Source organism: Salmo salar, chromosome ssa22 (assembly GCF_905237065.1).
Source record: "Salmo salar chromosome ssa22, Ssal_v3.1, whole genome shotgun sequence".
NCBI classification, from domain to species: domain Eukaryota; kingdom Metazoa; phylum Chordata; class Actinopteri; order Salmoniformes; family Salmonidae; genus Salmo; species Salmo salar.
Window position 1 is genome coordinate 13,774,516 of NC_059463.1, and position 14,381 is coordinate 13,788,896.

Consider the following 14,381-nt stretch of genomic DNA (forward strand, 5'->3'; position numbering starts at 1 on the left):
CATGCTAATGAGAGTGTGGGGGAGAAGCTTTGCCTGAGGTGAGGACCTCCTTTCCTTTCTCAGCCTCCAAGGGAGGTGCTTCATATCTCTGTCCTTTAAAGGAAATAAATGAATGAACCTTTTATAGCTGGCCTATTCAACCTGGGAAATGCTTGTGCTTCGTGTAATTTGGAGAGATCTCATCCTGGCTAGCAGTCACCCTCCACTTGTCATCAAACTACACATGCACGCTGAATATCAATTATATATGTATTTATGTAAATGTGGGCTCAATGATGAGGAAAATACATCAACTCGCACAAAGTAGAAGTCTTTGACATCTCCACATTCTGTTCCCCCCCCTCTCTCGTCGTTGTCGGTTTTCTTTTCCAGGCTGCCTTGATCTGTACGTGTCCCTGAGAAAGTGCTGACTGAAGATAAAATGCTAACTCAATGGAGATGGCAGCATAGATAACACAATAGCCACCTACTCCATACACTGTATACATTTAAATACATTTGTCTGATGGCTTGTAAATATCCGGGCTTGACTTCCATTTAAATCTGTCAGCCAGGCCTGTCAACTTTAAATCCCTCTCCATTCTGTAGATAGTTCACAATACCCAGACATAAAGCGTGGGAGATACACTGCTATACTGACACTCCAGATCTCTGCCTCTCCAAGGTCACTCCGGTGTACGGAAACAGAATTCAGGTTAGTAATTGGGACCTTGCAGGTGTTTGTTGAGTGGTATGGCTAAGAAGCTAAGGAAGTGTTATTGCCATGGAGATGAGTATAAAGCGAGACATATGACATGAAGAATGAGAAATACAAAATAGATAAGCGCCATGGAAACCATTGTGTTGTGAGTTAATCACAAACCCTACATCTTTCACTCCAAGTTTGGTAAAGTTTGACACATGATCCTTTGTGGTCATATAGATCAAATGACGAGTGATGTCATACCGAAGGTAACCCCCTAACAGCATGCATCCTGGGTGAGAATGGCATGATACTCTTTGAAGAGATAAGGAAATGATAAAACAGACAACGCATAAAGAGGGGTGTATGCAGATCAGGTGTGGTATCAAAGGCAACTTGGGGGACATCTTACCAGCAAGGCAGTCCGTGAGTGACAGAAGGATTAACAGTTCCCATGGCAACAACATTTTCATTTTCCAAGGTCAAAGGCTTTCTTTCTTCCCATCCAATTGCCAGTGAGAGGGGAAAATTTCCTGTGTAAACTCTGCTCCTTTTAGCTGCGGAAAGGAGAAAAGACAAAATGGGCAATGTGACAACAATCCTTTTGCAATAGGCTATACACTAAGCCTGTTGAAAAATGGAGCTGGAATTGAGGAAAATCAGTGAACCATTAATAATTAATTCATCAAAATAAGCAGGGTCAAGATCTCGTGCCTGAGGGGCAAGCTAGCAGCTGATCCACAGGAGCTGATATTTGGTGTGTACATTTTGCTGCTACAATATCTCCCAGGAGCAAGTCAAGGGAGCGAGAAACAAGATTCAAGGCTTACGGCAGCAACAGATGAGTAGCTCAACCGCCCTGCCAAAGGCTCGGTTTAGATTTCACTAAAACTACTGGTTCAATACGTTTACAATGTGATACATACACAGATCTGCAATGCATTTCTCTCCCCTTATAGCGGTGAAAAGGATGTGCCGGGGAGATGTCCGATGTGACTCTTAAAGGGCAGGGAATATGACAGCGCGGTGAGACATTTTCATTTAACCTGGCCTCTATTGAGAGAACGAGAGTGAGCAATCCATCTAGAGGCAAGGCATGCAATCCACTTGAAAACAGAGCAGACACAGACGATATCCTCTATGAAGCATCAGAGGGAACTATTATTGCTGTGAAGAGCAAAGAATTGCTGCTATACACATTCACAGGCTTTGATCAGCAGCTCCAGACAGAGAGGGTTAGGTATCAATAACATTAGCTCATTATAATGTGCTGGGATTGGTAAATAAATACCTAGACTATTACACAGCCTGAATGGGAGACATTTGAATAGGTGCAATACATCTCCGATACAAATTGAGATGGGAACACAATTTTCCTAGATTGTGATCACCTTCCATGTGAACAGAAATTAATACACTGATGGGAAAGTAAAGTAAAAGCTAAAAGAAAAATAAATAATCATAATTCTCTCTGACACGGTGTTAAAATCATTACCTTTAAAAGTTACACAATGTGCCCAGCATGAAGAGCTCAGCATGAACTCCTACTGTACATAGGTAATGTAGGCTACTTCTTGACTCAGGTACTGCCCATCTAATTGTGGAGTTGAGCTAATGGCATTTTGTACAGTTATACAATGTTCTTTCAGATGACTTTCTAATGTTAAAACCAGATCATTTACATTCGATGGCGACAATAATTCTCAAAACTTTTACATTTTTTTCTTTGCAATCAGTGCAGTCTCATTTCCTGTGGTGAGAAATAGCCATGTTGGAAACTTAATGGAAGAAAAAGGTGAAAAGTAGTCATCAGGAAAGATAAAATGGCTTAGATCTCAGTAGGGATGAGAAGAGAGATTCAATTAGATTCATTATCTTCTTTATCTTCTACTTTTTTAACCTTCTGCCTTTTTTTTCTAGTCATTCTGCCCACAGTCTTGCCATGAATCGCAATCAACTACGGAGGAATAAGTCAGTAACAGGAAATTTGGCTGATGCCTTCCCTTATGAGAGTTACATGGATGACGTATCTGTCTCATGTAGGGGACAACGGATGCTGAAACAGTACCCATATAACAACAGACAGAACTCACATTGGACCTATTTGAACTCTCATGGGAGACCTAAATGCATGGACTATCCCCCCCATCCATTGCGATACCATTCGTCTATAATACCATCAGTCTGTAATACCATCAATCTTACAGTCCTTGGTAGAAGTATACAGTATGTACCATTTTGGTTATATTAAGTTTGTGTGCAATTTTCAACTCTCAGAATCCTTTCGGGAACATTTGCCAGCCAACTACCCAAAACGGCTATATGCAATCAATAAATTATACATGCCAGCTACTGAGCTGAGTCATTCACAATCAATGTGATCTAAATTCAGGCAAGCTTGCCCAAAAAAATCAGAGCACACAATCCTCTGGCAGAGTGTGCGGTGCAACAAAAAAAATCCCCAACAGTAGTGATGTACATTGACCAAGAGGGGACATTCATCCTTTCGGTCCAAGTAGATCCTACTGTAACGATGTAGAATCAGGGTTTTGAATACCGATCCCCAATCATCATATTCTGGCCATCCAAATCATTCCAACATTTTCCAACTCCAAGAACTGCTGCTGCATGCTGTAGTGATCATCCTGACACTCTTATCCACCCAGACAGGTGCTACACATTGTTCGTGGATGAGTTGATTTCAACTCAAACATACTGTAGAGCACCAAACTTGAATATGAATTGTGTAATAGAGGAGTGGAATTAATCAAGCCATACCTGTGGCGACTAGGATCACTGAGGAATTATAGCTATTTATGGCTACTTAGAGGATTGGGAGGGCAGGGGAACCATTGCAGTCCATTGCCGAGGTTGTCTAACAAGGCCCTGAAGCCTAAAGTCATTAGTGTCCCTGCTCTGCCAGATGATCGATGCTAATTTATGTTTGCTCTAGTCAGCTGTCCAGTTTCACTTTCAAGCTGATCAACTTTCTTTTGTCGCCTCACTGTAGCACGTCCTCTCCCCCTGGCGCTCAAAGTCAAACTCGTGGAGCTGTTTGCCTTTGCCCCATGGATGGAAGCTATGATTATGCTCAGCGTCAAGATGCAGAGCCTAGATTCCCGGAAGTGTACGGTACGACTGAGAGAGATGGCACTGTTCTTCTGTCAGATAGCACTGCTCTGTTTTTTTAATGATGCATACGTCCTGGGCATCCTTGGGGAGGATGTGTTTCTTGGTCACAGTCCAGAAATTTAAAGTAGTTGCTCATGATCCCCATGATTAATTTATATACCAGAGAAAAATACAATGGTAATAATTCTTGTGCCCAGCGGACGGTGGTCGCAGGTGTTAGAAACACCAATTGGGATGAATCCGCGCTAATGGTGCCTGCAAGGGAAAATATCTGTCAGGGATTAATCCCTAATAACACTGTGGTATAGATCATGCGCCTCTTCTCCCTCAATGGCCTCCCGAGATTAAGATAGCTAGCTGGAGAGAAATGATTCAATGAGGTATGGGTATCGACACGGCTGGATTCTGGTCTGACGCATTGGCTGGTTTAATGTTCATTACTGATGAGCAGCATCCCACAGTGGGATATGTAAACTAGGTGGAACCGAGAGGAGGATACAGTTGAACTCTGTTGAGCAGAGTTCCACTTCATTAGTTCCTGAGTAATTGGCTATAACACGTGACCACAGAAAATGAACATCAGCGGCCTAGCCAGAGGTAATTAAGGCATGTTTTTGGAGCGTACCCCTGTAAATAAGACTAGTATACAAAATCCCACACTCGTGGTTTCAAAGGCCTCATTTTGTTAGGGTTAATCATGGCATAGAGTGCCTGGACCAGGCTGGACTAAACACTTTCTCTGTGAAATTTGCAACGCCAAGGAAGGGAGGGGAAGGGCGCACTCAGAGATACAACGTTGCAATGGACAGACCTTAATTATTGCTATGAAATATTATACCGGGGGTACAGAATTAATTAAGTCTTGTCCATCCCCTTCCATTTATGGCCTTATCATATCAAAGCTCGCCTCTCCAAAACAGTCCTGTAATCTCCTTGATCTCAGATTACTGTCAACCCGTTTCCATTCATGGGGGAGCAGGAGCTAGGCAAACACTATGGTGGCTGGATGTCAATCAACATTTACTGGCTAAGGGCTAAACATGTTGCTAGCTAGATGAGAGGAAGAGTAACATTGACGAGTACCATCCTGTTATTTCCTGTCTTGCTTTTCAACATTCACGCCTACACTAAAGTGATTTCACAGAGTCAACAGGCGACGAAGAGTGAAGGACGGAGTGAAGATACAGTAGCTCAAATCAACCCGCAGATTAATCTTTACACTCATACAAATGGCTGTTGTCCTTGAGAGGAAGAGAGCTTTTTCAGTCAAAGTGTTATAAGGGGAAGGAAATGGTAAGATAATGGTTATCTGGAGGGCAGTCATGCACAGAATTGAAAGTAACCAGTTCATTCTAGTCCTTACAGCTTGAAATGCAGACACTGTGATAAGACGATACTGTAAGTGCCATCCCCAATAAAGTAGCTAACACCGATCAGCACCAGGGACAGCTGCAGATACTGAATGTTGAATATTCACAGCCCACTATTGCTAAATGTAATGTGGGCGTAAGGACATGAATACGCGCACATTCACACGCACACATGCACACACGCACGCACGCACACCCACACACACCCACACACGCACGCACACCCACACACGCACGCACACACCACACACACACACACACACACACACACACACACATGGAAAAATGGGATTACAGTAGCAACAGCAACAGCTCTTGTACCTTAAATAACACCCACAGTCACACTCTTTTACAGTATGAAATAAATCACCAGCTCCACTGACAACCATGTTTCCCACTGATTGAGTACTCACAGAGTAACTGGAGAGAGCCCTCTACTTCCCCAGGAGCTGAGACACAATCAGCCCCTTCCTTTGGTCTGCTAAGAGAGAGAGAGCTCAGAGACCGTGTGAGCTGAATCTGAAGCCGGACAGGAGCCACTGAAATGGTGGGAGCTCGGGAAGCTCTGTGCCTTGCTGCTGCTATCGGTCTGTAACACAGTGTGTATCCCTGATCACAGGGAACATTTCTTTGTGCCCTGCCCCTTCATGGCGCCGCACAATTATGGCACCACTGATGCCAGCAATCCACCACGGCAGGATTCAAGGATTGTCCTTGAATTCCTGAAGAAAAGAATGACTGGATGTGAAATCGTGATACAAATGTGAAAAACAACACTACAAGTTTAATCCATCCGATTGACCCCAGATCATAATTTGTTTGACAGAGTTTGTGTATTATACAGAGCCGAAAATCAATAAGTTAAATACTGCCCTTTTAACTTTCCTACAATGTTGTGTAGTGGTAAAATTCTATAAAGATATTTTGTACAAGTGGTAGCTACTTCATAGGGTATCACCATTTCTAAGAGGCATTGGTGTGATACACAAACATACACGCACACCCACACCAATCACAATGACCTGAATTCCTGTGCTTGCACCACAGAAGCCATTTACTCATTGTAATTTGGTTTCCAGCATGGCAGACACCAGCAGAGCTATCACAAAAAGACAGATTGTTTCTGCAGGTGGATAGAGCCTCGCTTGCAGTGGCCTTAATAAAAAGCACTCTGCATACATACTGTACAATGCAACATCTGAAAACAGTCTTAAAGAGGACCATTGAGCAAGTTGCTGTGAAATGCCAGAAACAGGAAAAAAGTAATACAACTGGTGAGAATGAATATGATTTCATTTCCAACCAAACTAGTGTATGTGTATGTTTGCTAGGCAATTTGACATTCAGCGAAAAAATCCAAGACTCAACAATAATAACAAAAGATTACTTAGCACAAAACATATTATCTATTTGACTTGCTTTGGCAATGTAAACACGTTTCCCATGCCAATAAAGCCCCTTGAATTGAATTGAGAAAGAAAGAAAGAAAGAAAGAAAGAAAGAAAGAAAGAAAGAAAGAAAGAAAGAAAGAAAGAAAGAAAGAAAGAAAGAAAGGAGAGAGAGACAGAGAGAGGGAGAGAGGAGACAGTGAGAGAGAGAAGAGACCGAAAGCGGGAGAAAGAGACAGAGAGAGAGAGAAAGGAGAGAGAATGGAGAGAGAGAGACAGACAGAGACCGAGAGAGGAGAGAGAGAGAGAGGAGACCGAGAGCAGGAGAGAGACAGAGAGCAGACCGAGAGCAGGAGAGAGACAGAGACAGAGAGAGGAGAGAGACAGACAGAGAGAGAGAGAGCAGACAGACAGACAGACAGACAGACAGACAGACAGACAGACAGACAGACAGACAGACAGACAGACAGACAGACAAAGGAGAGAGAGAGAGAGAAAAAGGAGAGAGGGAGAGACAGACAGACAGACAGAGACAGAGTCTAAGACCTAGTTTACAGCCCTGCATTATATTTCTATTATGAAAAATCCCAATAAATTTAAGCAGCAGCAGTGATATTCAAGATCTCATTTTACCGGAATGGCTGTATCTCAATAGGAGCGTAATGAGGAGGGGAACAAGGCAAGGCAATTCTTTATTAAATTAACATGATTTACCATAACGTGGGGCTGCTGATTACTATGCATAATCCTGCCTGTGACTGGTGGATATTTAATCCACCTTACATCAATGTCCTCTCTCTAGTTCCAGTAGGGAATGGATATGGTATGCTGTTCCCAGTTGGGTGCTATATAAAACCGCCCATAACAAGTCATATCTATATTCCTTCCCTGTTGAGCTAAGAGGACAGGTGTTGGAGTATGGTGTTATGCTGCTCTGGTCTAATGGCTTTTATATTTTAAGGGGTGACAGGTAATCAGGTTCATGCCATTGTTCCCAGTGAGTTGCTTTGGACACGCTATTTTTCACAGCTTGTTTTTTGTTGTAGCCTACTGTATCTTACTCAATAACAAGTAAGTTGATAATGAGCACACATAAGCCTATGTTAAGCACAGTGAAAAGTTTCAAGGAGAATATGATTGCTTAGATTGAACTTTTAACTTATAGTCTAGACACTGTAATTATCAGCTATATAAAATGGAAATGTCAAAAAACTTGGTGAAATGGTACTGGTCTTTATGAACAGTGCTGGTTTTACAGTATGTTAATAATGTGAAATGGTACTGGTCTTTATGAACAGTGCTGGTTTTACAGTATGTTAATAATGTGAAATGGTACTGGTCTTTATGAACAGTGCTGCTTTTACAGTATGTTAATAATGTGAAATGGTACTGGTCTTTATGAACAGTGCTGGTTTTACAGTATGTTAATAACGTGAAATGGTACTGGTCTTTATGAACAGTGCTGGTTTTACAGTATGTTAATAATGTGAAATGGTACTGGTCTTTATGAACAGTGCTGGTTTTACAGTATGTTAATAATGTGAAATGGTACTGGTCTTTATGAACAGTGCTGGTTTTACAGTATGTTAATAATGTGAAATGGTACTGGTCTTTATGAACAGTGCTGGTTTTACAGTATGTTAATAACGTGAAATGGTACTGGTCTTTATGAACAGTGCTGGTTTTACAGTATGTTAATAATGTGAAATGGTACTGGTCTTTATGAACAGTGCTGGTTTTACAGTATGTTAATAACGTGAAATGGTACTGGTCTTTATGAACAGTGCTGGTTTTACAGTACGTTAATAATGTGAAATGGAACACAGTGTTGTCACAGTAAAAGATTCTACAATAGCGAACCAGACAAATAGACTCAGACATTCATCGTATTGTATTCTTTATCAAAAATCCTCATCCTGAGAACAGAGTTTTTCCTATTTATTCCATAATCCTCAGCCATAGTATCTGTGTTAACATTTGAATCTTTCTCAGCATACACTTAAAATTGCTCTAGTTCCACAACTTCCTTACATGCTCAGCAGCCTTTTGGAAACGCCACTAAGTGCCCGAAGCAAGAGAGTCACATTACTGCAGCCCCGGAGATTATGAATGATAGGGAAACTCTTTTAACATTCATTACAGGACCTCCCATGAATAATTCATTGAATCAAATTACAGGCCCCCGAAATATTCAACTGTGTTGTATCAGGCCTTTCCTCTCCAATTGATCACTTCTTATACAAGTGATGTATTTGCTGACAAGGGAGCTGCAGCCCCATTCACCAGCTAGCCAGATAGGAAATAGCTCTTACTGTAGGGCGAAGGGACATTAAGAGCAATTCCAAACTGATATAAAAAGGTGAGATCAAGAGAAATCTAACAGCAATGCTTATCTACGTCGGTGGAACCATTTTATTCGTACTGTCAGACAAAATGTACGTTTCTGTAAATACTATTTTGCCCTGAGTCAAATATTACATCCTTTTGAGAATATATGCTGAGAAAAAGTGAGAAAAAATAAACTTAAAATTACAACTGCTCATACCGTAACACACGCATCATCACTGTGTATAATATCCCTGGAACTGCTCCGGGTTCTGTCAACACAGCCCGGTTGTGGGTCCCACTGGGGAATTGCAGCTGTCATTCACCTGAATAATGTGGGAGACAGCAGTGGTATTTCGGAGAAAGAAGAAGGAGTCCATCATCTCTGCTAGGTCACAGAGTGAGTGACTAATTCTGCTAAAGGTTAGGCATGAACTGTGACCGCTTTCCTTGACAGGGGCTCTGACAAAGCACCCACACCCAACAAAACAGGTCAATGCCACTCCGATTATTCCTCCTACATCCATAAGAATGGGAGAGATGATAAACTAGGTGGTGGGCACAGAGGTTGGCAGTGAAGGACATCAAACATAAATGCACCTCGAGGTGAAAAAAACAAAAAAACAATAAAGTTACAATCTAAAAAATTCATGGCCTTTTGTTGCATCTGCTGGATGAATCTGTTCAGAGATTCCAAAGGGTGCAATCTGCGTAGTAGAGCTCAGAACAGCTTTGCTCAGGAGAAGCGTCCCTCAGTTCACAGTCTTCAGATTGCAGCCCCTGTAAAAAGCTGCAGATACGATTCCATTGCACTGAAAATTAAAATGCATCCGAAACCCCTATCGACCTATCTACTGTACTCACCTCACCATAGAAATGATCTATGGTAATGCAGATTTTTTTTTTTATAGATAACATTTTCATAATTTATAGATTTTTTTATCGCACATTTTATTGTTATGTCCATGGCTCATATATAAAAGGAAAGTGCTGTTTTCATAATCATATAATAATTACATGTACTTTCAAAATCAAGATATACCCTTGCTTTAGTGTTAAACAGCGAATTAACCTACTAGAGAATCTTTAAGGCAAGATCAAAAGGGCACGGCTGCACAACAAGATGGAGTCAAAAGGCAATTTCTCAAGGTCAAGAGTTGATTGATTAAAGCTAGGTTTGGACAAAAGATCACACAGACTGAAGTCCAAGAGTTGAGATGAGGGGGGAAAAAAATCCTCCATCTCCTCAAGCATGAAATAATAATGCAGATCACTTAAAAGTGGTCTTCCTACAAATGGGTTAGGTCGTTGAAATCACTAGCATTTGAGCAAGTAATACAGCTGCTAAATACTGCATGTCATTTTTCAATATTTTTCTTCCTCAAGGGTAGTCTACTTGTTCCAGTGAAACCATGGCTGCGCCATTGCCTGCCTATGCGCCCTAAACTCTCTGCAACCCCAATTTCAGAGGTCTCAATTAGGCTGTGTTTCAGTCTCCTTCAACTAGAGACCTCTAGTAACACACAGCCCCAGAGACATAAAGCCCATTAACACTAGTTCTCCAATTACATTTGGAATCTAGCTCAGCCAAGAGAGGATTTTTTTCTGACTTACCACCATGTATTTTAACCTCCTGCCTGACACTACTATACACACATCAAATAAGGGTGACAGAGTGCTAAGCAGGAGTGTGATTTAATCAAATTGTGTTAGTGGAGGTGTTTTGAAACCTATTTTGAGATGTGAAACTTTACCAATTTGATGTTATTCACACCATTGCCATAATGATTCAAAATACAGCCTTGCCGTACAGGAAGTGGAAGTTCTCAAATGATTTATATTCCCCCAGTTATTAAGTTATTACATTCTTTTGTATTATTAATTAATTTTCGGTATGGAAAAATGTTAGTGTAAACTTAAATTACCAAAACTTAACTAGATATAAATTATGTAGAAAATACACCTACATATAATTTTTTTTATAATATCATATTTGAGAACTAACAAGTCAAAGAGAATTGAAAATTCCCAAAACAATACATTTAGCAGTATTGATTTTATTGTTATGTTTGCGCATAAGAACACAGAATTAGCCATGGCAAAATGCATAGAATTTAGGGAAATAAGCTTTAAAACAGAAAATGTTCTCTAAGCTGCATGGCAGAATATGGACAATCACATTAAATTAGCTTAAGCCCAGGCAACACAGGCTAAAATTACATTTTTGCATCTATTTTGGGTTATTTTGGTCAATCAATATTAGTATTAACAATACAAATAAACATTTCAAAAAGCTGGTGAAAATGTATATTTTCATAAGTTTATCATACTATCGCTATCAAAATGTAATGAATTGTAACCACTTTCAAATGGACATACATCCATAACTTAAAAGCTCACTACATTGAATCACACATAATTTACAGTTGAAGTCGGAAGTTTACATACACTTAGCCAAACACATTTAAACTCAGTTTTTCACAATTCCTGACATTTATTGCAAGTAAAAATGTGCCCTGTTTTAGGTCAGTTAGGATCAACACTTTATTTTAAGAATGTGAAAGAATAATAGTAGAGAGAATTATTTATTTCAGCTTTTATTTCTTTCATCGCATTCCCAGTGGGTCAGAAGTTAACATACACTCAATTAGTATTTGGTAGCATTGCCTTTAAATTGTTTAACTTGGGTCAAACATTTCGGGTAGCCTTCCACAAGCTTCCCACAATAAGTTGGGGGAATTGTGGCCCATTCCTCCTGACAGAGCTGGTGTAACTGAGTCAGGTTTGTAGGCCTCCTTGCTCGCACACACTTTTTCAGTTCTGCCCACAAATTTTCTATGGGATAGAGGTCAGGGCTTTGTGATGGCCACTCCAATACCTTGACTTTGTTGCCCTTAAGCCACAACTTTGGAAGTATGCTTGGGGTCATTGTTCATTTGGAAGAACCATTTGCAACCAAGCTTTAACTTCCTGACTGATGTCTTGAGATGTTGCTTCATTATATCCACATCATTTTCCGACCTCATGATGCCATTTATTTTGTGAAGTGCACCAGTCCCTCCTGCAGCAAAGCACCCCCACAACATGATGCTGCCACCCCCGCGCTTCACGGTTGGGATGGTGTTATTCGGCTTGCAAGCCTCCCCCTTTTTCCTCCAAACATAACGATGGTCATTATGGCCAAACAGTTCTATTTTTGTATCATCAGCCCAGAGGACATTTCTCCAAAAAGTATGATCTTTGTCCCCATGTGCAGTTGCACTGGATTTTTTATAGTGGTTTTAGAGCGGTGGCTTCTTCCTTGCTGAGCGGCCTTTCAGGTTATGTTGATATAGGACTTGTTTTACTGTGGATATAGATACTTTTGTACCTGTTTCCTCCAGCATCTTCAAAAGGTCCTTTGCTGTTGTTCTGGGATTGATTTGCACTTTTCGCACCAAAGTACGTTCATCTCTAGGAGACAGAACGCGTCTCCTTCCTGAGCGGTATGACGGCTGCGTGGTCCCATGGTGTTTATACTTGCGTACTATTGTTTGTACAGATGCACGTGGTACCTTCAGGCATTTGGAAATTGCTCCCAAGGATGAACCAGACTTGTGGAGGTCTACAATTTTTTTTTCTGAGATCTTGGCTGATTTCTTATGATTTTCCCATACTGTCAAGCCAAGAGGCACTGAGTTTGAAGGTAGGCCTTGAAATACATCCACAGGTACACCTCCAATTGACTAAAATTATGTCAATTTGCCTATCAGAAGCTTCTAAAGCCATGACATCATTTTCTGGAATTTTCCAAGCTGTTTAAAGGCACAGTCAACTTAGTGTATGTAAACTTCTGACCCACTGGAATTGTGATACAGTGAGTTATAAGTGAAATAATCTGTCTGTAAACAATTGTTGGAAAACTTACTTGTGTCATGCACAAAGTACATGTCCTAACCAACTTGCCAAAACTATAGTTTGTTTACAATAAATTTGTGGAGGGGTTGAAAAGCTAGTTCCAATGACTCCAACCTAAGTGTATGTAAACTTCAGACTTCAACTGTAAAAGCCCATTTCAAAGAGAACTGTACAAACTGGACTATATGTAGTAACTTACTTTGAAGAGATGGTGACTGGGTCTAAATAGGTGTTTGGCGTGTCGTAGTTTAAATTCAGTGTCCTTGTCTTTAACTGCCATTTCCCTAAAGTCAAATTCTTCCCACACACCAACTCATTTTTCTCAGTCTCAGAAGCATCTGCATTCACCAAATTGTGTGTGTTTATCCTTAGACGATTTTCTCAGACTTATACATAGGGAATTGTTGATATGTTGTCACATTTTTATTCTACATAACATTTTCTTTAACAAAAAATATTGCCAAAAATGCATTTTACGTACCTTTCTTTAGTATTTTACACATAGAAAGATGAAAAGGGTATTTATCCACAATTTGCAATGCAGACCTCCGGTCCTGGAGCGTCTTAACAAAATGAAACCAAAATATTTAGGCTGACCTCATCCAGTGTCGTTAAAAATGAATTTGCATGATATGCAAATATGTGCATATTTAATGAGATATCACCTAATTCGCATATTTTCAACACAATATTTCCGGAAAATAATTATACAAAAAATCCTTCTATTTGTGTCCACATTCAACAGTTAAAAGTTGACGGTGATATGATTAAAGGGAAACAATTACTGTATTAGGGTGTGGTGGCCTTAAACCTGCAACATTGTCTCTCAGCTCCATGGCAAAATGTGTAGAAATTAGCTTTAAAACTGCAAAAATGTATCTCAGCTCCTTGGAGAAAATGTTAGAATTGCAGGAAATTGACTTAAAAATGAATTGGCAGTTTTAAATATATACATGTGCAGTGCGCCAATCCACAGCATGTCCTGGATATTGTTATAAATTGCAACAGTGTAAGCTGTTCAAAGCTCAGAAACCACTGAGGAGACAGAATGGATTGTCTCAGTGACTGAGAGTGCGTGCCAGCCCCTCAAAGCCCAATGTTTACTGCTCCTCTGGACTTCTGCCCTGAACTCCACTGTTACCCAAATCATCACGGCTTTGCCCTTTATCCGCAAGTCCTGTAACTTTGATCTCCTTGCCATCAATTAAGACATGGTTTACTCTGACTAAGTCCATTTGAAGCCTGCGGCAGTGCACAGCACTTCCGCTGAGCCCTTCACACTGGTGGCCTCGAAATATTCCTCAAGTTGTCACCCCATTAGACAGGCCCGCTCCTAATTGCAGTGACACTATCTTGCATGTACAGGGGGATGGTGTTGCTGCAGTCAGCAGTCCACAAGGCTCATTTGCACTTCTCCCTGTGCTTTAGCACCGTGGAACATAGAATTACTCTGGAGACACAACTCACATCGTCATGTCACTTTAATTGATGGCAAACTTGCTGTCGATGATCATTAACAACATGGAGGGCTTCTGACTGAAGGTGTCTCTATTTTAAAGTGACTCACCTCATTTATCATCCAGAAAG

The 14,381-nt window shown here is 40.7% G+C and overlaps 1 protein-coding gene across 2 annotated transcripts in view; it reads right to left on the reverse strand.

The window, feature by feature from the left end:
* Positions 1 to 14,381, reverse strand: part of LOC106582846 (contactin-4) — an 84,297-nt gene that overhangs the window by 31,299 nt on the left and 38,617 nt on the right. The window contains exons 1-2 of one of the 2 annotated variants that reach the window (XM_014166361.2): positions 5,598 to 5,796; positions 1,095 to 1,239 (exon numbers count right to left, since the gene is read on the reverse strand). In XM_014166361.2, the coding sequence (XP_014021836.1) occupies positions 1,095 to 1,155 (61 nt within the window). In that variant the 5' untranslated portion in view covers positions 1,156 to 1,239; positions 5,598 to 5,796. Of the gene's footprint in view, positions 1 to 1,094; positions 1,240 to 5,597; positions 5,797 to 14,381 lie in introns of those variants that run through there. The other variant, XM_014166359.2, reaches the window with a different exon arrangement.